At 34.5% G+C, this 25,276-nt stretch overlaps 1 protein-coding gene across 1 annotated transcript in view; it reads left to right on the top strand.

Annotated features, from left to right (window-relative positions):
* Wdr59 (WD repeat domain 59) overlaps window positions 1–25,276 on the top strand; it is a 153,299-nt gene that overhangs the window by 83,142 nt on the left and 44,881 nt on the right. Inside the window, exons 12-16 of the mRNA XM_075356849.1 lie at window positions 9,384–9,473; window positions 12,652–12,796; window positions 20,707–20,864; window positions 24,153–24,298; window positions 24,820–25,017. Of these exons, the coding sequence (XP_075212964.1) occupies window positions 9,384–9,473; window positions 12,652–12,796; window positions 20,707–20,864; window positions 24,153–24,298; window positions 24,820–25,017 (737 nt within the window). The remainder of the gene's footprint in view (window positions 1–9,383; window positions 9,474–12,651; window positions 12,797–20,706; window positions 20,865–24,152; window positions 24,299–24,819; window positions 25,018–25,276) is intronic.

The raw sequence follows: 25,276 nt of genomic DNA on the forward strand, positions 1-25,276 counted from the left end.
GATGAGCGCCCTGGATGTCCCAGGGCGACAACCAATGACAACATTGAAAAAGTGAAGAAAATAATTATGGACAGTCGTCGATTCATTATCAGAGAGTCAATAAGAATTACTACTACCTGGAAGTTTTACACCATTTGTGTGAAGAATCTGAAGAAAATGTATGGATTTGTGGTGAAACAATTTATGGCAATTGCACCACAATAATCCACCTGCTCACACTTCACTGCTTGTTTGTGAATTTTTGACCAAAAACAACACCATTATGATGCTTCAGCCTCCATATTCATTGACCGTGGCTCCGTGTGATTTCTTCCTAGTTCCCTAGCTGAAAAAAACCATGAAAGATGACATTTTTGCCAACATTGAAGAAATAGACAGAATCGCTGAAGGTGCTAAACATTGTACCAGAAATTGCATTCCAGTGGTGCTTTGAAGATTGGAAAAATTGTTGGCACAAATGTATTATATCTGTAAAGGAGAACTTTGAAGATGACAAAATCAATATTGATGAGTAAATAAAATTTTTTTGAGAAAAACGGAAATTCCATGTATTTTTTGATCAAACATCATATAATAATGATATATGCAAAAAAAAGAATGAGAAGTTAGTTAATTTTTTAGAACAAAAAATTTTACCTTGAATTTTTGGAAAGCAAACATTTTTTCACTACCAGAATTATTTTGTTTCAGATAAGTAACTTTAATAGCTGCTTTACTGTGAAAAATACAAATTTTTATGAAAAATTTTATTTAGGTTTTCAAATGATGTGATGAAATATTTTAATTAGTTACATGAAATTATAAAAATTCAAGCAAAATTGTCAGAATAATTCATTAGATCAGCAAAGTATAATTTATTTCACCTTTATGTCTAAATTTTAGAAATTGCTGGTATGGAACCCTACATTTTATAAATTTCTGGCTGAATGGAGGCAGTGTATGTATTGCATTGTTACACAACAGAAAGAGTGCATTAATCTGTTTTTTTACATTATTATACTGTTTCTTATAGTTGTGATTCATGTAAATTCCCTAATGTTGAAAGTCATACCTGGTTGTCATAAAGTAATGAGTTGGCTATTAATCCTACTGGTATAGAATGAAGATGTCACTTTGTGTACTTGGCATGTTAATATTCAACAGCATAATATACAGTGTGTCCAGGCTGAAGATATCCAAAAGTAATGGACCCTATTTAGAAAGCCAGTTGTCATAATCTCCTAGACATAGTTTCTATTGACAGGAAATATCTCCAAGATTTGTTCTGTTTACTCTCAAATATGCATGCCAGGCAAGCTGACTCACAATACAATTGTAGTCAGTTGAGATGTGGACCTCGCAGCAGAAGGTTCAGTGCATGCTTTGGTTAGCAGATTTTTTGGAGTTACATGTGTTAAACTGCTTATATGAACTGAATTGAATATCAGTCCTACATTTAAGTGTATTCTTCAGGAGATACAACTTGTAGCTTGGTTTCACAAACTGAAAATCATTCAAAAGTTTCATTTAGTGACAAGATGTGGATCGTACATGATGCATTTACTGCCAGTCCTGGAAAATCAATTTAGGAGGGCTAGTTACAAACTGCTAATTCCTCATTCTACTGTTCATGACATTGTTCATAAGTGTCTCCATTTGCGAGTGTACAAGTTAGAATTCCTTCATCATATTAAAGACAAATGATCATCTCTTACATCAGTTTGCTGCAGAGGTAATGCAGTATGTCAAAAACAATTCTAATTTTATGTTGTTATTTAGTGATGAGGCCACTGTCGATTGATGCTCCCACCAAGTGTGAGTTGGGAAGTGTGATAGGTTTTCTGCATGCAGAAGGATGTAGCGCTGCTGAAATCTATACAAAATGAGCTTAGTGTATGGTGAAAACTTTATGAGTGATGATAGTATATGGGAATGGTGTAGGAAATTTAAAGAAGGGCAAATGGATGTCCATGATGAAGGTGGGCAAGGATGCAAGTCTGTCACTACTCTACACCTGGTTGAGTGTCTTGATGATTTTGTCCACACAATTGTGCACACAATTGACATTTTGCACACAACTGTGACTAAAGTGTCCACTTTTCTGTAATATTTGCAGAAAAGTTAACAGACAAAGTTGTATTTGAGGTACTGAAAACCCCCATAGAGTAATAAAAAAGAAAGGGACACCAAAAAGTCAATATCTAGTTAGAACTGCACAAAAATGGTGTCATTGGTCCTTTTTTTCATTTTACCCACTGAGGTAGGACACTCATACCTTACATGCTTAAGAACCTTGCTGTTCCTCAAATTTCTGCAGGCTTCAGTTTCGAACAAGATGTTGCTCCTCCACACTTTCTTTAAGATGTTTCCATGTTCTTGAACAACACTTTTCCCAGATGTTGGATCGGATGAGGAGGTCCAACTGCATGGCCACAATGTCCTCCGCCTTCCAACTACCTGAGGGACTGATTCCAGTAGCTTTTGCAGATGACCTCACTCTCGTGGTCTCAGAAAGAACAGTTGAAGAAGTGACAACGACGGCTAACAAGGCCGTAAGGCGAATACAGATGCGGTTGTTGGACAAGGGTCTAGCACTCTCTGGTGCCAAAATGACCTTCGTCTGCTTAGCTGGACGACGGCCTCTACCGGCCATACTGATAAGGATTGATGACACCTTAATTACCCAGGTCGAAACAGCTAAGTACCTGGGAATACCCAGATACTTAGCTTGAGTTGGTTCTTACTACTTACTACTTTTTCAGTTGGCTCATATGGCTGGACCACAGAAGGTTGTTCTCGTCACATGTGAAACAAGTGTCAGGCAAAGCTGGAGAGACAGTGCGAGCTCTCAGCAGACTACTAGAAAACGTAAACGTTACAGGTCCCAGGACGAGCTAAAAGAAGCTCTATGGCTACGTTATCAACTCCATACAACCCTGTGGGTTGTCAGTATGGGGGAAGGCCGTAGAGATAGGTAAGCATAGGCGTGTACTAGAAGGAGTGCAGCGACGGATCACTCTACGAGAAGTCTCCGCGTACTCCTCGGTTTCAACTGAGGCTACACTAGTTTTAGCTGGCATGCATCCTCTTCAACAGATGGCCCATATGAGGAAGAATGTAGAAGAAGGAATGGACAAGACTGAGGCACAGAGACGAATGTTACAGGAGTGGCAAGGGCTATGGAACCAATCTTCAACAGGGCGATGGACTCATCGCCTTATAACGCAGATTGATCTGTGGGTCAACCGTAAGTTCGGAGAACTGAACTATTGGTTGACCCAAGTACTGACAGGATATGGTGTGTTCAAGGTATACCTATACAGAAGTAGAAGGGCAGAAAATGACCTCTGCCATTACTGTGGAGAAACAGACACTCCTGAACATGTCATGTTCGACTGTCAACAATGAGAAGACAACCGTTGTCAGTGCACTCAAATAACCGGACCTTTCACAACTGATACTTTAATTGAAACCATGCTGAACAACGAGGAGAATTTTAAAGCCATTGCAGGGCTTACTACACAAATCCTGCAGCAGAAGGGCAGGGAGGATGAAATGGCGAGGAGTAAGGGATAGCCCTCAATAACACACACACACACTGTAGAAGAAGGGCGATTCCCAAAACCTGTTGCAGGAAAGAAAAGACCCAGACCTTGCCACAGTGCTCTCTATCTAGGGAGCATACATGGTAGAGGCGTGAGGCCCAAGAACGACATAGTTGGGCTTGGCCACCTCATTTGAAGGCAGGCAAAAATAAAATATCAAAACCAGCGAGCTGACCTCTCATACTGGACGTACTGCTGGCGGACGGGAGGGCCCATTTGAGATAAAAGACAACCTCCTGAGCTGTGCTAAGCTTAATCCTCCAGTATCCAGCTCGGAATGTAGGAGGTAGAGAAAAAAAATGCACGGCCAATTAAATTTCCAGATATCATTCCTATGGACTTTTTTGCTTCGAGATTTATTAAAAATTGTATATACCAAAGAAACGTTGAAAGATTTGTATGATTTAAAACAGAGAATTGTTGAAGCTATGCTAATAATTGAAGCTAATAATGTTGCTGATGTTCCTAAAACACTTGGCAAGAGTTAGATTATTGTCTAGACATCTGTCAAGCTACAAAAGGTGCACTCATTGAACTGGAGTAACCTACATTAAAACGAAGCGAGTTGTGTTTATTAAAAAAAAAAAAAAAATTAAATTGTATTAAGTGCTTCTCTTAATAGAAGCTGTTACTTTTGGATCTCTTTAGCCCAGACACCCTGTACGGTCGAACTGAGAATGTACAAGACTACACTTCATTTACACTCATACATATCATCCTCATTCATCCTCTGAAGAATTATCTAAACGGTAGTTAACGGAGGCTAAACAGGAAAAAGAAACAAAGCCCAGACACCCTATGTGTAACTTTATAAAAAAGGCTACAGGAAGAAATATCTTATTCACTTTCTTGTTAAGACTGGCATAATGCTTGATATTGTTAAGAATGTCTGTAACATTTTTTGGTAATGACTTGTGATTTATGTCATGTCACTTAAACATTATGGACAACACCTAACATATAACATTCATCACACATTCTGATAAGAAAATTGTCTGTAGCCGTATTTACGAGGGCTGTTTTTTTTTTAAACCTTCGATCGTGCATTTAAGTAAACAAGAAATAGGCTAGAGCAAGGTCAGCATGTCATGCGATTGCACTGCCCCCTCACCACAACTTCTTCCATTGCATCAGTCTGAGGCGAGCTATAAGCAATTGAACATGGCCGCTACAATCGATGCTCCCACCAAGTCTGAGTTGCGAAGTGTGATATGTTTTTTGCAAGCAGAAGAATGCAGCTGCTGAAATCCATCGCAGAATTAGCTTAATGTATGGTGAAAACTTTATGAGTGATGGTAGCGTACAGGAATGGTGTAGGAAATTTAAAGGACAAATGGACATCCAAGACAAAGGTGGGCAAGGATGCAAGTCTGTTGCCGCTGTACACCATGTTGAGCGTGTTGATGATTTTGTCCATGACTAACAGAGGTTTACAATAAGTGAGCTTTCTGCAGAAATTTCAATGTTTTCTTTATACACAATTGTGACTAAAGACGTAGGATACTGGAAACTGTGTGCACATTGGGTCCCAAAAATGTTGAGTGACAATCACAAAACACAGCGAATGGTGTCAACCTTAATGTTTTTCTTGCATTATGATAATGAGGGGGGAAAAGTTTTTAAAGTCTATTGTTACAGGCGATGAGCCTTGGATCCAGTATGACAATCCAGAAACCAAAGAACAGTCTTAAGTAGTGGATGTACACTTTTCCAAACAAACCATAAAAGTTCAAACAGACACTGAGCAACAAGAAAACAATGGTTTCAGTTTTTTGAGACCATAAAGGTGTGTTGGTGGACTTTATGGAGCAGAGGACAACAATAACAAAGGAAGTTTATTGTGAATCTTTACGTCTCCGTCACAGAGCGATCCAAAACAAATAAAGAGGCATGCTCTCGTCTGGTGTGGTTTTGATATACGACAATGCACGACCACATTGTGCCAACATGACACAAGACCTTCTCAAACAATTCAAGTGGGAAGTTTTTGATCATCCATCATATAATCCAGACCTAGCACCTAGCAATTTTCATCTTATGAGAATTGAAGGCATGGTTGGGCAGACATCACTTTGCCACCAGCAAAGAACTTCAGGAGGTTGTCAATGTACTTTTCCTCACTGGTGGCAAACTTCTTTAAAGAGGGCATCGGAAAGCTGGTGTCTTGATATGAAAAATGCCTGAATCGTTTTGACAGTTATGTAGAAAAATAAGTTAGGTACTACTCAACTTTGAGTAATAAAATCATTTTGTTATGTCAGTATGCATTTTTTTATAACCCATTGGAAGTTGAAAAAAAAAACAGTCTTTGTACTTACTGATTAACTTAGTCATTCATTGCTGACTTTTTAATTAACCCTCCATGCTGAATTTTTTTTAAACTATTTTTTGTTTTTAAGAATACTAGTTATCAACGTAGACTATTTGAAAAACATCACTGCACGCTAGCACAGGAAATGAAAAAGCACTGGATTTATACCATTTGTGCTGAACACTTGCTCACACATGAATACTTGCTTGCACGTGATTGAGATTATTCATAGACTTGTTATTTATTCATGCTGGCAATTTATGCTAGCTAATTTTCTAATCTTTTAATTTAATAAAAATAACTTTTTTCTTCATTTTAAAAAAAAAGAAAGAAAGACCTAAGTTTGTGGGTTTTACTTATAAAAATGTTATGTTAAATTTACTTGCAATAAATCCTAAATTTATCCCATATGTCAGAAACTGATTTAGAACTTTTATTTCATTTTTGTGTATCAGATTAATTTTCAATTTATTTTCATCCGTCATCTAACTTGTTTACAACATGAAAATAGTTTATACGTAAATTCGTCTGAATGTTTTAGAATAGATCTGACAAGCAAGTAAAGTAACTATACTATTTATGCTTTAAACACATAAAGAAATAATACATTATTTATTTTAATGTTTTTATTTAAAAGAATAATAATAAAATTAGAAATATTTATGTAGATACATTTCATTATAAAGGTTGTAAATAATCACCAAAAATATTAATTTAAAATGAAAATAATAGTATCAATATATAATTATAAAGTGAAAGTAAAACATAATTGTCTAATTAATAATAACTGAAATTTACATAATTTAAAAAATAAATTATTTATTATAAATCTATCGTTTCAAAAGTGCAAGTTCACTCAAATTTAAAATTCCACCAAGAATTTTAAAACTGGAATCAAGCCAGTTCAATATAACTACAAACAAACTGCACAGTAACAAAATATAAATATTCCTGATGTGCTAACATATGATACTGAGTTAACAGTAACATGCTTACCCCCAATAGTAGTAGAGGTAGAAGAGCCGCTATTCTACTACACATATGTGCATGACCAGCAGGTTGCATGTAAGCATAGACCACACGCCTGCAGCTGCTTAGCATTGAATGTATTTAAATAAAAAGCATGCATTTGGCTTTATTTTTTATATTGTTTCTAAGAAACTATTAGTTAATCATTTGGCATAATATTATTAATGGCAGTCATAATTCTAGTACAATGGAATCTTATTAATCTAACAAATATCAAACCAAAGTAATGCTGATTACTGAAAACACTGGATTACTGGAAAGCTATATAATATAAATCAAACTCGTCAAAATTACAATAGACCGCTTTATTTTTCCCAAAAACAAGTTAGACGAAGCTAAAATTAAGGTTAAAACTTACAGTTTCTTATTAAAACACTGAATATTTGATATGCATAGTTCAACAGTTAACTCATAACATACAGCTATTGTAAACAGTATTAAACAGTAGGCATACTTATATAAAGGATGCAGTACTTGTTACAACTGAGGAGAAAACTGTCAATTGTCTATAGTTTTTTTGTTTGAAAAAATAATTTTATAGCTGTCTCCTGTAATTGTTTCAAAGTTAGAAGTTCACAAGCTGTAGCAGCACTATTTTCTTCCACCAACTTAATTGATGTTGCAATAGTCTCCATGGCGCTGGAATGACAGACTGTGTGAGTAGGTTCAGGGTCGACATTTTGGGCCTCCCTGTTATCATCAGCTTCACTTTGTGCAACATTTGTGATGATTTCATCTTCTGTCATGAATTGATTATTTTCATCTTCTTCATCAGCTAGCTAGGTATTAACATCTAAAGTCAGATTGTCAGAACATTGATGAGTTTTTCAGCAATTTTATCCTTTCAGCAGTTTTTCAGCAAATTCATTAGAAGTTTTTTACTTCTTCATCTACAATCAATTTCACATCAAAATGTGCAATCCAAACTAAAGAATAAGAAAATTATCCAATAACTCAAAAAAATAAAAAATAACGATGATTTATTATGCACTAATGAATCATACTGCTGTAAGACATAGAGACCCTGAGACATTGACAGTTTATTGTTTTTCTTCTTGGAGAGTAAAATATTGTGACATGAACCTCCCACCACTATACCAGTCTATTTTTGAGTATTATACAGAGAATATTTATTGGATTATAGAGACCCGACTAGTAAAGTTATACAATCAGTATGTATTTTTCTGAGTAATTGATTATTTAAGTTTTGTTTCAAAGAATATTTTGTATCATACTGGGTTTAAAAAAGAAGCTAGAAGTATACTACTCTGTTATGGTGGTAGCACTGGAAACGCACAATAGAATGCCAATCTGCAAAGTTTAATGTACCCTTGTTGTGAAACAATGTATTATGTACACTGATTCTATTCAGTATGGAAACAAGTTGTGAATTTTTATTGTCTGCTTTGCTAGAAGAGAGAGAATATTAAGTTGGCTATTTGTATTAATATTTAATTACTCCATTATTACTTTTATTACACCTGTTTGTTTGTATTAATTGCTTATTTTGGTACTGAATTTTATCAAAGTGACTATTCTCTTCCAATAGATCCAGTTTAGAATGGTTTATTGATTTCAAATGTTAGACCTTCTCTCTGTTCCATGATCACTATTGATGTAATAATGTATTATTCTACCTAAAGTGTTATATATTTTGTAGTGCTACCAAAATCATGTTCAAGAATGATTCAGCAATATATTAATCTGTGTTTATAAATTTATTAATGGAAATATCAAGAAAAATTAGTAAGTTTCAGTCAGTGTGTGGCTTCATGAACAGAACATTTTGATGGAAAGCCCAAAGAGATACTCGGCTCAGTTTGTATGACATGATGGCAGTACCGATTCTTTTGTGTGGTAGTGAGATGTAGGTTCTAAGGAAAAAGAGTTTAAGAAGAGTTGAAGCTGCTGAAATGAGGTTCTTACGATAAGTGAAATGTCCAACTCTAAAAAGCAAACTTAGAAATAGGCTGATAAGAGACAGGTTGGATAAAGGGGAAACTGCAGTTGAGAAGGTATAGTATAGAGAAAGGTGGAAGGAATGTTTGGAAAGGATGGTAGATGGTAGTATACCCCTGCAGGCTCTTTAATTATAGACCAGTTGGAAGAAGAAGTTTGGTTAGACTGAGAAAGAGATGGAAAGAAGCTGGAACAGCCATAATGCCTAACCTGTAAATGAAGAAGAAACCTTTATTATTACTCTTAGTATCCAACTTTTCTTTTTTAGTCTTACTTTTTTTTAATTTCTAAATCTTCTGTGGTTATATTGATTGTATAGTTGACTAAAAAGTAAACTTGTAATTGATAGATCAGTATAACAATGAGGGACAGACCTCACTGATCTATCAACTTGGATCAGCATGAGAGTTAAAAAGAGTATCATCTAAAAATGCATTTATAACTGTTAAACTAATCTATTTAAGTTTTTAGAATATAATTTTGGATTATTTTTGTTACAGGTATTAAAACAGACTGCACAACAAAGAGTTCGTAAAAACCGATCGTGCTTAGAACCATGCTTACGACAATTAGTTACAACATTAGAACAGGTTATTAATCATTTCTTCATCTGTTTTTTACAAAAATTCATTTTTATCATATTGTTATTGGCAATCTTACACTCCTAAATCTTTGTTGTAACTTTTGTGTGCGGTACCCAATTATTTGTTATCAGCTAGTGTGCTATCATTTGTTAGCAATTATTAATTACATTTTAGCCATTCAGTGAAGAAGTTTTTGAAGAATAATGGTCTTCAGCGAGTATAGTAATAGAAGCATCAGTTCCATTAATTTTTTGAATTTCCAAAGCCATATATGTAAAAAAAAATTATGTGTTTTTTATATTTTCTATATTGTTACAGAGTAAATTGGACTATTTCCTCTTATTACCAATATCACGATCATAAATAACACCAATCACTAATGAAAAGGGATAAATCTTGTTCCTAAGTTTTCTACTGTATGACTTCTAAAATTTATGAGTTTTTTTTTTGTATGAAAAGAAAGAGTTTTTTGACACCACCAAAAATTCAAAACTGAAATGAGATCAACCCTGAAAACTAAAGAAGTGATTTTTAGCTTTATGCTTGTACATATCTATCTGTCTTTATATAAGTATGAGACTGGTTAAATTGTAAATTGTTTATATCCTTTTTATCTACAACATAAAATTTAACCTTTATTTTATAGTGGATCTCCCTTCATTGAAATGCATTAATTCTTGTATTTTAAAACTTTCTTTGTTTCATTCTGAAAGAAAGTATTTAGGTACTTCTCAAACCATCTTCATTTTCTTCAATGCTACAGTTTTTGCCATCTAAAAATTTCTTTCAAATAAATGTTGATAAATTTATTCAACTATTATATATCTGATAATCTTAAGTATTTGATCTGATGATCAAGTAAATCAGGAATATGTGTGGTTAGGGAGCATCTCTTATTGGGTTGATTGAAAGTTGTCTTTTTTGTACAGCCTCAGAGCAAGAAGTCGACAAGCAAAGCTCCTTTTTTTAACCAAAACACTGTGCATAAAGTGGGAACAAAGTGTGTTGAGATTTCACAAATTGTTTTTTGTTTTAGGCATTACATTTGGTACTCATTTCTTATCCTCACTGATTATGTGGATCAAAAAATCATACGTCAGAGTCATATGACAGAGAGCAAAATGATTGCCATGTTCTCTGTTAACTGGTTTAATGTTCCTTGCATTCAAGAAACTGTTCACAGACTGAATGTTTAAGAGAATCAAGATGCAAATGTTGATGTCACAATTTCCATTAACATTATAGACTTGCACTAAGAAGTGTGCAGACTAGGCTAGTAAATAAGAATGGCATCAGTTCCTTCCTTACATATCAGATGACTCAGCAAGTTTGTATAGAATTCAATTGTAGTGCTAAAACAGCAATACTTAGAAACAGAACTTAACTTTCTGGATATACTTTATACCAGGAAAATTATAATAATTTAGTAAAATTGCATTTTATTTAAATATTAGTTTTATTTATATTTTTATTTTATTACTGTTGTGTTGTTATTTTTTATTTACTTTTTTTTTTTACTTTTAGAATTTAGTGTGAGATTAAAAGTAACTGCTGATTTACTTTTTTCTCAATTCATTTGGCACTGATTTCACAAAAGATGAAATTTAAAGAAAAATATTTAAATTGTTAATTTTTACTTTTTAAGACTTTTCTTTCAAAGAAGTAAATTTTATTTTAGATTTTTTAGGTTTATTTTTGTTAATAATATATACAGGGTGGGATCAAAAAGTAGTAGGACTGAATTAATTAAAAAATTTTTATTGAACTAATCTGTACAAATCCTTAGTAGTCCTCAAAATAGCACCCTTGTACTTCAACATAATGCGTATAATGCGATTCCTACTGCGCGTACACCTTCTGGAACTCGCTTTCCAGGATCCCCTTCAGAGATGCCATCACAGTCCCTTGGACATCTTCTATAGAGCTGTATTGGTTTCCCTTGAGGTCCAGCTTGAGCCGAGGAAAGAGGAAGAAGTCCAGCGGTGCCAGATCTGGCTGGACTGTAGAGGGGATGAGGCAACATGGCATCCCTGTGCTTGGCCAGAAACTCCCTCAGCAGCAGTGCCATATGGCACGGTGCATTGTCATGGTGAAGCTTCCAAGAATCGGCGATGTCTGGCTGCACACGGAGGATGTGTTTGCGCACCCTGTTAAGCACATTCATGTAAAAACTGGCATCCACAGTCTGTCCAGGGGGTATGAACTTTGGGCACCTTCACTTTGGCCACATTTTCATCAAGCTCAGCTGTTAATTAAATTTCCGTAATCTCACCCATGGTACACAAACTCACACCCACTATCTAACTCACACGAACTCAACTACTTACCAACTTATTACTTCTCCACACGACTGTCAGCCATAATCACTAAAGACGTGAGCAACGCCCTCAGACACCGGGAGTGGAGTGTCCACAGCCTCACTGCACCAAAGCAACCCCCGTCATCCTCAAAAGGGCCTCCAAGGCACTCAGCCACAGATCTGTCCAACCCAGCACCTTCCGACGCCTCATTCCCTTGCAGGCTGTGCCAATGCTCGCCATCTCCTACGAGGTTTTTCTGTGTTTCTAAGTTCTTCTAAAACTTTTCTATTATAATTTGCAATAATATTCCACTGCTTCACACCCTGAAGCATTATCTGCTGAAAATCCTCAGGTCTGAACATTTCCACCCGACCTAGGGCATCCAGCATGCAACTCTGTGCATCGTGGAACCTCATATAACAGTAGAAGACATGGTAAAGAGTTTCCTCCACACCGCAGGTTGGACAGCGGTCTGAATGGTCAAGAGCGAACCTAAAAAAATTTAAAAGATTAAAAGGATTTCACAATTCTCATTTATTTTATGATCCATTTATGATAACAGCTAGAATTCAGGCATTTGAGAAACAATAACAGTTTCTGAAAATAATTAGGCTTCTGTTTTACCATTCATTTGTGCTATTAAGATTTTAGACAAGAGGCTGTCTCTTTCAAGAAGTTTAAAGGAAACCAAAATGTGAATAAATAGTTTGAATTATTCAGGGTTCTTTAGTATGTTACATATATAGAATTTTAAGAAAAACAACTTGGTTAAGAACTGAAACAATTGTACCACAAAACCAATAAATTTATATAAATCTGTATTGCTATTCAGAATTATAGCTTGTTTTTAAAGTAGGTAACTGACTAATAATATATTGTTTCAGCTGTCTAGAAGTGAAGAAGGTGAAGCATCATTCTTGAGACAAGTATCTAGCACTTCTTTACTTGATCGATCAACTGTATATAGTAGCTTCCAAGACACTTTCATTCCATTTCCTCGCACATCTGGAGCAAAATTCTGCAATGTCGGTTAGTAATTGTGTTTATGTTTAGTTTATTGTTTTATTTTATTCAATAATAAGGTAGGTTGCCTACAAGTCACAAAATTACCAAAAATATTTTATAATTATTTATATTTTAGTTGTCCTGAAAGATACAAAATATAGATCTTGGACACAGTGGTAGTTGGGTCCCCACTACAGTATAGCAGAGGTGCTTTCAGAGTCCCACAGTGTCAGGTCGGCTTCAATTGTTTTTTGCTAGTGTGGCCAAGTTGATCATTCAACTGTCTTCACCACAGGGGTTTCTGCTGTTGGTCAGGTTGCTGGCCAGGCTGCTTGAATTTCAGCAGTCTGGGGGCAAGAAGGTGGCATCTACACTCAGCGGATCTCAAGGCAGGCTGGCCAGGCCTGCTGCTTCAGGAGGTCCTATGTTGGGTCGGCCAGTGAACTTATTCTATTTTTTTCTTCTTCTTGGTCTGCTCCTTGTGTTGGTCCGAGAGTAAATGTTGTCACATTACTTTGCTGCTGCTGCTTATAATGCCACTAGTACATGGTGATGGCCATGCCACTGTGATGTGATGTTGGCTTGATGGGAGAAGCACATTTGCAGGCATGTAGGTGGACTGCAGCTGCGATTGACATTCTTAACGGCTAACATCATGCTCAAACAAAGGATGTGACAACAACTTTCCCCCAATCTAGGCCAGTACATACGGATCCTGTTCTGATTGATCTCTGTAGTTCGTTATCAGGCATGGCATGCAGGTTTGAGTCTCGAGATATGTATCTTTAATCAGAAAGTACCTTTCCGATCGACTTCATAAACTTGTCTTTTGCATTGAAGGACAGTGGAGCCTCAATTCCTACATATCAACCATGCTTGGCATGCTGCCTGAAAAACACATTGTTGTCTACCTTAAATGTCAGTTGTTCTTCTCTGTTGTTTGTAAACTTCTTTTGACAGTAGGCCTCCTGATATGATGTACCTTCTCCTGTCTTTCCTCAGTGGATTGAGGCAGTTCCTCTGCTTTCGGGTGCTGTCAGTCCCTGGGTCTCCTAATGAGCAATTCGCTTAATGGCATGCCAGTCATGGTGTTGGCATCATTTTTTAATGTGAACAGTACTCAGGCATATTCTAATTAGGTTAGATGTTGGACGTCCTGCTCCATGGGATTTGGACGTGTATGGTATACAGGTGTAATCAAGTGTGCCACCAATGTAATCATTGGTGGCACACTTTATTACACCTGTATACATGGATTCCACTTCCGACTTGTTAGCACAATCCTGGAGCTAACTCATTGTTAGAGAGTCTGTTAGGTTGCTGATTGTTTACTGAAGGTTTTGACTCATTTGTAGCAGGCGCATTCGTGGCACTGCGGAATGTTTTGTTAAATGTCCTTCTTAAGGCCCCGCCAATCTTAGTATTGACAGATTGCCAGCCAGGTCTCTTCTGCTGTGAGGTGACTGGCTTCTGGAGTGTTATGGTAGTGTCGTGTTACAGCTAAGCGGTTGCTAGGTGGGAAGAACATTCCAACTGGTTGGAGTTCTGCTGTCTTCGTCCACTCTGAGGTGAGTCCCCAAGACAGATTTGGATCTTGGCATAATAGTTGGCACTTTGGATCAGCTTCTTCTGCCTTTCGCACTTGTTAAAGCAAAGAAGTGGCAACAACTTCTTGCAGTCGAGGTGTAACTGCTCCACAATCTTCTTGACCACATTCTCTTGTGTGTGTATCCTATTCTCTTCTTCCACCATTGCAATATTTTCTTCTTTAGTCAGTTCTCTTGACAACAGGTCTGGTAGTTAATCCTCCTAGCCATGATAGTGCTAAACTTGAAACTTTGAACCAATAAGGCTGAGCAAGCCCATTGTTTTTTGCCCATTGTATGCCTTAGCCATGTCAAAGCTTGTTGTCTGTTCTGAGGAAGAAAATTCTGTCTTCAAGGTATGGACGATAACACTTGATGGCCCACACCAGGGTGAGGCATCAAGCTCATTGAAATGATGCTTTTTCTCTGCCTCTGCTAGCTTCATGCTGGCGTATGGGATGACCCTTTGCTCCTCATTTTTGGCTTGCTAGTAAATCTAAAGCACAGTTCCCAGTCCTTAATGACTGGTACTGGTGTCTGTTTGTGATGCTGTAGGAAGCTCTGGGTCTGGTCGATATAACTTCAATGATCAGCTGAAGACTTGCTATACAGTGCTTGTCCATTTTCAGCAACAGGTTAGTCAACAGCATAGAAAACTCTGAGAATCTTGAGATATATTTTTGCTGCTGGTTACAAGTGCTGATAGACTTCTGCAGAAGTTCGTCAGCAAGTTCATCAACAAAAGAGCTGCAGCTCTTTTCTTGATGCTTAATGATAGCCTGTAGGTGTTGCCGCTGTGGAATATTACCAGTGGATGTGATTTTAGGAGCCAAGAATGACATCTCATCTTGGCCACATTGGCACTTCTCCAAGGAGCATGTCAGGTGGTGAAGTTGTAGGTGTTCTACCAAGTCTAGGTGGCATAAGTGCTCTTCCCAGCTACTGCTCTAAACAATGATGTCCAGGTACATCAAGCAGCACTGGCGGAGGAGGTTAGTGAGAATTTCCTGCATTAGATGCTGGAATGTGCTAGATGAGTGGTATTGGTCTTCATCTGGAACCATAAAGGCTGAAAACCAATTAGCTGATTCCTTCAGTGGTACCTGCAAATTGTCACTTTTAAGGTTAATTGTCAAGAAGACAAGGGCGCTTCCCAGATCTTTAATAGTTTCATAGATCAGTGGTAGAATCCACATCCTCAGTGATGTCATTCACTGCTGGAATTCTACAAAAAATTGTGGTGTAGAGGTCTTCTTCTTAACAATGATCACCACAGAATTAAAAGGCGATGTCGATTGCTTTTATCACCTCGTGTCTCAGCATCTCTTCTTCTTGTTCTCTGACAATCGAATTCTTTTCTTTATTATACAGGTGTATCAGCTTTCTTCCTGAAGTCTGATCTCATGTACTGCTGACCAAATTGTTTGCAAGGGAGTATTGAAAATACTCTCTGATGTCACTTCAACACCATCTTGTCTTCACCTGAGGGGCTGTAATTTTTTTACTGCCAACCAGTCTAGTTTCAATACTGTAGGTTGTGCCAGAAAATGGTGTCATGAAGGCAGCCATAGTTTCTGCAGCCAACTTCAGCTTTGAAAGAGCTGAGCTGCTATGGTGGCAACCAATTCAGATAGATCTAATGTTGAATTTTACTTCCTAGTTTATCACAGCATTGGTGCAAACAGAGTTCCTCTGTGATCACACAAAAATTCCCACCATACTTCTGCTAATCCCAGGATTTGGGAAGTAATTATCGTAGGACATGATTGGTTGAAGGAGCAACAAGCCATGCTAGAGTACAATTGTGGCTCCCTCCATCTTGGCTCTCATTGACAACCCTCAAGTTCCTCTGCTGACAGGACCATTATTCATTTCCTTACTGTGATTTCTTTACTGGACAGTCCCTGTGGAATTGGTGCTCCAGAGAGTAATGGCATTATGGAGCCAAGCTCTTCCTACTTCACGTTACCTTAGTATTTGTTTTAGCCATGGAAGTTCTGGTTGAAGCCAACATACTTAATCCAGCGAGCTCCTCCTGAATTACGCAGATTTTGTAATTACTCTTCAATTTCATTGTAGCTTAGATCTCCCACTCATCTCCTTCAGCAATGATGGCCCGAATGTAGCAGGTTGTCAATGTCATGGATATTTACTGCTCCAGCAGAATTGGTAGGAAGGCGGCCTCACTACCAGAAGCTAGTTGATGAATGAGTTTCCTTTTCTGCAACAGGAAAAGCTCCTCTGGTTCATTAGTCGCTTGCATTCTTCCCATAAAATTGGGACCACAGTTTGGCAGTACTCTGTGATGGTTATATTGATGCCAAAATTGGTCAGTGAACGTGGGCCAATCAAGTTGTAGGCCCTTGTGTTGCCTAGCCCAGGGCAGGGCATCTCCTTTCAGCTGCCCATTGCTCAATGGACACTCTGCTCTTGTAGCTACGTTTGTAAATGGGAAGGGAACAGTTCAGAATCCTCATGTGGCAGGCCACTGTTATTACTGGTGGAAATGTTGCCACCTGCAATCAGGCAGTTGTTGTTGGGCAGCTTGTGGATTTGTCTGTCGGCTAACATGTGATTGGCAGAGGCATGGCTAGGTGCAGTCATCTTGTCCAGATAATATTTGCCCCACAATGAGCACCACTTGTTGCCGAATTGCTCCATGGAATCTTAGAATCTTGTAATAGCCCTGAAAATGTCTGTTTGGGATTTTTGTAGTGGTGGCCCTGAAAACGGCTGTTTGTGTGTTTGACAAGATAGCCCTGAGAATTACTGTTGAGTATGGCTGCTGGTCTCCAGTGATCTAGGCTCGGCTCAATAGGTTAGTTGGAAAATTGTGGTTCCTCCATTGTAATTGGGCAGTTGGGTTCCCAATACAGCATGACAGTGATGGCTCCCAGGGCCCTGCAGTGTCATGCCGGCATTGGTGGTCTTCCGCCGTGCAGCCAAGGCGATTCTTTCCAGCTCTGTCTTCACTAGAAGGACTTCTGCTGGTAGTGCGGGTCGCATCAAGGGCACTTGATGCTCAGCAAGCTTGGATGGGAAGGTGGTGAGCTCTCTCGGCAGGCCAGTCAGGCCTGCTACTCTAGCAGGGATGTTGGCATCAGCCAGGAGTTCCCATGCTGGACTGGCCAAGGGACTTCTTCCTTCTTGGTCTGTTCCTGATGGTGATCTTCTATTACTATGCTGCTGCTTATAAAGCTGCCAGTGTGTAGTAGGGATGTGTTGGAGTGTTTGGAGGAGCACGTGTGCAGGTGCATAGCTGGTCTGTAACGCTCGCAACATCTTAATGGCTAGGTCACACTTGCCAATATGAAGTACACCTTGTAGCAATAATATACAGGATATATGTACATTAATTTTATTATATATATTTTGTACCTTTTTTTTCAGTATTATTTCATTAGATTGATCTCAAATCCAATAAAAATAATATCTCATATAAAAGAAAAAATAATATATGTTATAACAGGTAGAGAAGATTTCAGAAAGAATAAAAAGAGAGAAAATGAAGAAGGAGAAACCTAGAAGAAACAACAAAGGGATTCCTTCTAGAAAAGGACTTACAGAAAAGCAATAGAAGGTCCAGACTGAATATTATTACCCTTGAACAATCAAAACTATGGGTCAAGTACTGGTACTGCAAATCAGGAGATATAAATACTGCCAGGGACCAGCAGAATGACAGTTTCCAAGTATTTTAGTTCAGTGTGTGATAAAAGCGATCTCAGTATACAGGAGCATTTGGAGTAAGTGTTTGGTAACAAACGAGTGAAGAGTGCATCACAAGTATTCCATTTTGGGGAGTGGTTAAAAACAAGAAGCTGTTCTGTGAGTTATTTGTGAACAGGAGTGAAAGTGACGTTATTCTATTCATATATAAAGTGTAAAGTAGTGCTTTTGTAAACAATAAAAGTTAATAATACTTCGTAAAATAAATTGTGTAGATTTTTCAATTGTTGTGTTGTTATTAACTCAATATTAGCTTCTATTATTATAAAGTTTTTAGTAAATTGGAATTGTATTTTGGTATATATAATTTAATTTTTATTAAATTAATTTTGTATTTAATTTAAATTGTTATTTTTTGTACCTTATAAATTATTTAATAGTAATAAACTATTTGTGAGAAATTTTTATGTATGCTATCTTTTAGTATCCTTGTCAAATCACAAACATATGACGATATATATAATTTCTGTCTGTATATAGGCAGATTTATTTATCATAAATCTTAAACACCTTAGGGTCCAAATTAGAGGTGAGCATTTTCAGATCCCAAATGTTCAAAAAAATAAACATATGTTTGAACATTAATTTTAATTTACAAAATAACCACCATATATGTCCTAAAATTATTTTGAAAATGGCCAAGCAAAAAAGTTTCTTTTTTATAGTAATTACATAAAATTGTGAATGGGCAAAACATTAGTAATTTCGAGAACAATTTTTAAAAATTATAATAAAATATGATGTTTAGAATGTAATAGTATAATAATTATTAAAACGTTGTAAAATATGCAATTATTAATCAGAGAAAATGGAGATTGAAATATAAAAACAGATCTGTATGGTTTTGTCAAGTCAGTTTCATTAAATTACTAAGAAAGAGTTATAAGATGTAACTTTGATTTGTTTTTCACCATAAGAGGCTAAGTATAAATACTTAGTATTTATACTTAGCCTCTACACTACATAGATAATGAATTGTAAAGTACTTACCAGAAAAAATATTATTGAATGCAGAAATCAGAAAAACACTGACTTCTTTGTTGACAAAACTTCACATGATTGCTCACTAGCATCATCTAGAGCAACTAGTTTGCAAAATTTGGTCAAACTATGGACGTGTTCTTGAAGTGACTTTTTAACTGTCGGACATTTGAAAATGCAAAACGTTTAACATTTTAATAATTTGAATGTTATTACCCTTAAATAATAAAAATACGTCATCATATTATTGTTTAGAGAGCAGTGCAAAAAAATTTCATGTTGCATGTTACATCATTTTAAACTTAATTGAGTCATAAAAAATTATTTGTGGATGTGTTCCTGAAATGACTTTTTAGTATACTTTGAGTTAAAAATATATAATCAACTAATTAAAGTGCTTAAAATACTTAGTGTACTAATAGTTATGAATAAAATGTATGATTTGAAGAACACTTTGTAAAATTTAAATGTAATTTCAGCATTAAATTCTTATCCCAAAGTGAATTCTTCACCTCTCTCATTTTGACCCTTATTTGTTTGTAGTGAAACTCTCAATTTAATTTGATCTTGATCCAGATTCTAACTAAAGTATTCCAAAGATAATTCTGAGAAAAACAGATTTTCTCTCTTTCTTTTCACTTAAATGTCATTTTATTGAACAAATGAAAAAATTGAAATTCTACAAAATTTTGAACAAAAATTATTAATAAAATTTTACTTGAGTATTTTTTCCGGATGTTATTCTTTTTACAAAGTGAGGGTGTAATATAGAGACCAGGAATCCCATTTGAGTAAAAGCAAAAAGCAGTAACATTGATACTCAGATTTACATTTCAAACTAATGTTTGAAACAAATTAGTTACATAACTTTATTTATCTTCATCCAAGTCTGTGTTTCACAGAGATCCACATTTACAGTTCACTGTTATGACCATTGAATTTGATGATCTAGAACTTAAAAAGTTTATTTTTTTAATGTAATTTTTTTTATTAAAAGTAGCTGTTACAGGATTTTGGTGTCCAGAGAAGAAGGCCTATAGCGAAGGCAAAAACTGAGTTTAAAAATCACTGATGTAAATATCTACTGAGGCATTTATATCGGTGGCATCCCAATGAGGCTTAGCTCATTACTACGAGATGTAAAAAGTTAAAGGGCGAAAGACGACTCCTGTTAAAGCCCTTCAGGGCTAAGAACAAGGGGTGGGGTGGCAACCAGAAGCATCACAAGGCAGGTGCCTTCCCTTATGGGTTGGCAGTCACATGATTTTGGTCTGGAGAATTGTCACTAATTGCAGGAAATTTTGTCATTGTAATCAAGAGAACGCTTCATAAATGATAACACTATTATGTTTTACTATATAATGAATGTATACTTTTTAGTTACTAAAAAAATATTTATAAAAATATGTACTTAATATTGAATGTTAAAATTTTGTTTACATTTCATATTGTTCTTTGTTACTTATTGGAGTCCTTATAAAAGGAATTTAGATCAAGTAGGCAAACACTAAATGTAAGATGTTCGTAAAATTTTATTTTTAGCTTAATCTTAGAAACTTTTTTCGAATTATGCTTTTAAAGACAGAATCAAGATAATTTTAGTTGATTATGTAGTATTGATAGTCAATTAATTTTCAGGTATGTTGGTATGTTTCTGTCGACCTCCAGCTGCTCGGCGTTTATCAACCCGACCAAATCCTGATATGACCACTCCCAGAGCACTTGCTGCTCTTGCTGCTGGTTCATATCCTGATCCACCTTATTCTGTTTCATCATATTACTTTCAGGATAATAGAGTAAGGAATTGAGGTCAATTTATCGAGTTTTATTTATTCATTCTAGATCAGTATAATGAAGTATGTTTTAATTTTATATAAAAAAATTTAGAAATTATTCATTCTCTAGATATATGAAAATATGCCCACCAAAGATCTTTTTGGAACTAAGATCCAATTCCTTATATGTTACAAATGACGTGGATCTTGAAGTGATTACGATAGTGGTAGTTGAAATCATTTGTACAATTATTTTTATGTAAATTTTTATTTGTCTTATTTTTGATTTGCACTTGGTTTATAGGGTTGATTTAATACCAGCATGTCCAAAATCATCAGTGTGAGATTGTCTCAAAGGACAAAGAACAGCTTAGCGTAAAAAAAAGATTGAAAAAGGAGCCTTAAATAAATGTTTAGTTTTAACCATTGAACAAAATTTGCTGATTTATAATGATTATTTCATACTTAAACATTGTTAACCAGATTGACATATAAAACCATAATTTAATTTACTCCTCATGTGCTATTTATTTAAATTAAAAGGCAAATTGTTTGTAGGGTATGGCCTCCAAATATTATTTCTTAAATTCCTTTTTTTGAGGTTTCTTAGGTATGCATAATTTTCAGTTTATATATTTTTGTTTACTTATTAAGTTTTTTAATTTAGTTAATATTTATAAAAACAGATTATTAATGTGCATGAAAAAGCAAATTTGAGAATTTTTTCTTTATATGCTTATATTCAAATACATCAATTTACATTAAACCCATTCATTATATATATAAACACACACACAGATACACATATAGTAATATCAAGTTTTTATTTTTTCTGTGTAACTATGTTTTGTTTCTACAATTACATTTATTACATTAATTTTTTTTAATTTCATCTATTTTAATATTGAAATGGTTTGATAAAAAAGTTTAATTATTATTGATGGTAATACAATTCGTAATTTTCACTTTTATTTTACTTACTACAATTATACTTTTTTATATAGTGGAAATAATCCATTTAAATAATAAACATATGTTGTAGAATATGAAGCACAACACAAGCATATTTATACTAACAATTGACATGCTACTGCCTTATATTCTATAATTGTTAGTTCAGTTTCAAAACAGGTTTTTAGTGAAAAAAGGTGAATTATGAGTTTTTTAATTAAGTTAAAGAAAAAGTTAGCATATAAACTACTAAGAGCTCACAGTTTGCAATGATAGTATTGAGATTATGTTAGAAAAGTCACAAACTTTTCAATATATAGGATATTCAGCAGTTTAATTTCCTCAGTGCTGTAAAAAAAAATTTACAAGCCATTCTTCAGATGTAAAACTTTAATAACGATAATTTTCTGCTCAGTATGGAAAAAAGAAAACTATTAAAAATAGTATAGAAAGTAATAGTATAGAAAGAAAATATTAATGCTATACACCAGTGATATGATCTCAAATGCTGTAGTATTAAGCTGTTAAAAATGCATCTAAGTGCTTGCTTTTAAATTTTAATAAATTCTTGCTCTTAAAAGAGATGTATAATTATAGGCAATAAACAGGCTGTATTTGTCACTTTTCATGGTACAACAATAATAAATTAATACAAAATACTGTATGTATAAGTTAGTGATGGTCTAAATATTGTACTTATTACACATTTCCCCAAATATATATGATAGTATCTAGTATTTGGTGCAGTCTTGAAAGAAGCAAAGATTTTAGGGAAAGTACTCAACTGAGGCAAAAAATAGAATTCATTAACTGATATTTTTTTAATTAATTGTAATAAATATATTTGTCCTGTTGGGATGTAATTTGTTAAACTATTTTGTTAAATTTTTATGCAAAACAACTGAAAAAGGGTAATTTATTTCCTGTAATAATTTCATAAAATAGCATATTACTTAAAGCTGAAAATAAAATAATACAAAGAATAAATTACATAAAAATTTTGAATATAGTGAAGTAATGAATAATGTTGTTTTCTCATAGGAAAATTAATATATCTATTTAATTTTATTATAGTATGAAATGATTAATAATTCTTATTTTGTATATGAAATATAAATGTACATTTCCTTTTCATGAAATGGGTGGATGTAATATAGTCATAAATTGGATAGAACATAATTGGTTATGTACATTGATTCTAAGATATTTTCACACATATCAAAATTGTGTTTGCACTCCACAAAGAGTGCAACATATTTAGTTATAATTTAAAAGTTGTCTCTATTTTGAAATATCAAATGTTTGGTCTGTCTAAGCAGCTGACTGTAATTTAACATTATAATGGAATATTAAAAGATAAACTGTATTTTTATGTCGGTTAAATGTATTCAGACAGAACTGAGAAAAAAAACCTGAGCCTATTTGCGAATTTAATTCTGCATCACACCTCCATCCTTTTTCTATTTATTCCTGCTTATTTTATAATTTTTTCTTGTTTTTTCCCTTTCCAATGCTGTACTTTTTTTTTTAACTTACTGCTTTTAAACTTTATTGATTTTAAATCTTTTAATTTTTTTTTTTGAATAATTCATTTTTCCAGTTTCATATTCTCATGTACAAGCTTCCAGTTTGTTTAATGGTAGCTTGTGAATGGGAATTTGAAAATGTCATGCCTGACCAGGATTTGAACCCGGGATCTCAAGATGAAAGACTGAGATATTATCACTCTGCTACAGAGATCAGCAGATATGTCAAGTTATTTAAATTCATGTATAACTTTATTTATCTATACTCAAAAATGCAGAACGTAATCACCTCAGTCACCCTAATAAATTCAATTTATATTTTTTAAATTAAAAATAAAAATTAAAAAACCTTTTGTCAGAAACACAAAATTTTAAAACCAGTAAAAAATAATTATTTTGGTATATCAGAAAGTGCATCAATACATAATTATTACAATACATGAATCTATATTTTTGCAGCCAATAGTTTAGTTTAAGATCAGTGAATTTATTCTAAAGAAATCAAAACAGTTTGTATTTAATAAGATACTTGCTTCTCCAAAAAAATTATTCACTTTAGTGTTAAAAAGAACAGATCAGTTCTATTTTATAGCTTATAATTAAACCCAGCTCTAATTATTCTAGATTTGTTGTGATAATATTATCTGTTGAATTGAGAAGAAAAAAATTAATTATAGATGGAGTAATATTGGTTTTTTTTTTTTTAATTTTTTTTTTTATGTTAACTGAAATAGGCTAAAAACATTTTTGATACATTGTTACTCTTAGCTGATAAGGTATAATATTTGATGTATTTCATATTTTAATACTTCATTTTTTTTTTCTTTTTCAGTTAAGTAATTTACAGTCAAGAAGTAGGACAAGTGGTGGGCGTACTTTTGGAAAATATAATTCAAGTAAGAGTTCAAAGTCTGTAGTTGTCATATATGATGCATCACAGTTATTCTATATTCATAAAGAACTGGCTGAAAAATATGTGTAAGTTTGATTTACTACTACTGTATTTATTGTTAATTTTGAATTTATTGAAGATATTATTTTTTAACTATAAAAAATATGTTAGAAAATGAAGTATTCATTTTTGTGTTTAATTGACTACATAATAATTATTAGATTTTCAGATTAAGGTAACTATAACTATTTTTTGCTCATTTCTCTTCCAGCTGTTGAACTCATATTATAATTAAAACCAGATATATTTACTGATTTCAAATAAGGTAAAATAGAATAAGAATGTCAATTTGTACTTTATTCATGGTTAAGTATTTCATTACATGTTTCATGATATTTATTTAGACGGTTACTTAATTCAGATTAGCTCTGTTTAACAATATTGTAAAAATGGACTGAGGAAATTGGATTTATTAAATTTTGTTAACACACATGACACTGATTCCTCCCGATCTCCTTGTTTAAGTTTGCTGATCAACTGTTATTAGTCTAAGACTGCATTCATGCCACTTAAATAATTTTGAAAAGGTTTAATTTACTTTGTTTAGGTTTGACTCAAGGGATGTACCAGGTATGTGCCTGAGAAATGCCAATGTAGCTGCAACTGTAGGTCGTCGGGATCTTGTGCAGGCATGGACGCTGGCTGCACTTGCTGCTTCACCTACATCAAACAGTTCTCCAGCCGATCAGGATGATGATTTCCCTTGGCCGCAACATCCTTTTGCCAAGGACATGATACAGTCATTGTAATTATTAATTTTCCTTTTTTTATTTGGAAACTTTGACTTATTATGTCTTAACTTTATGTACAAAAACATAATTAAAAAAATTATCTTTCTAGAGATTTCTCAGGATTTACTTATATAATCCACATATTTTCTTTTTAGTTCAGGAAAACCTCCATCAACTGGCACCCCCAACTATGGACAGTTTTCTCCAATAGTATGAAATAAAATTTTTTAATAAGGTATTCTCTACTGCAGATACTTTGAACAGCTGATGTAA

This window comes from Lycorma delicatula, chromosome 2, assembly GCF_047948215.1.
Source record: "Lycorma delicatula isolate Av1 chromosome 2, ASM4794821v1, whole genome shotgun sequence".
Taxonomy (NCBI): Eukaryota; Metazoa; Arthropoda; class Insecta; order Hemiptera; family Fulgoridae; genus Lycorma; species Lycorma delicatula.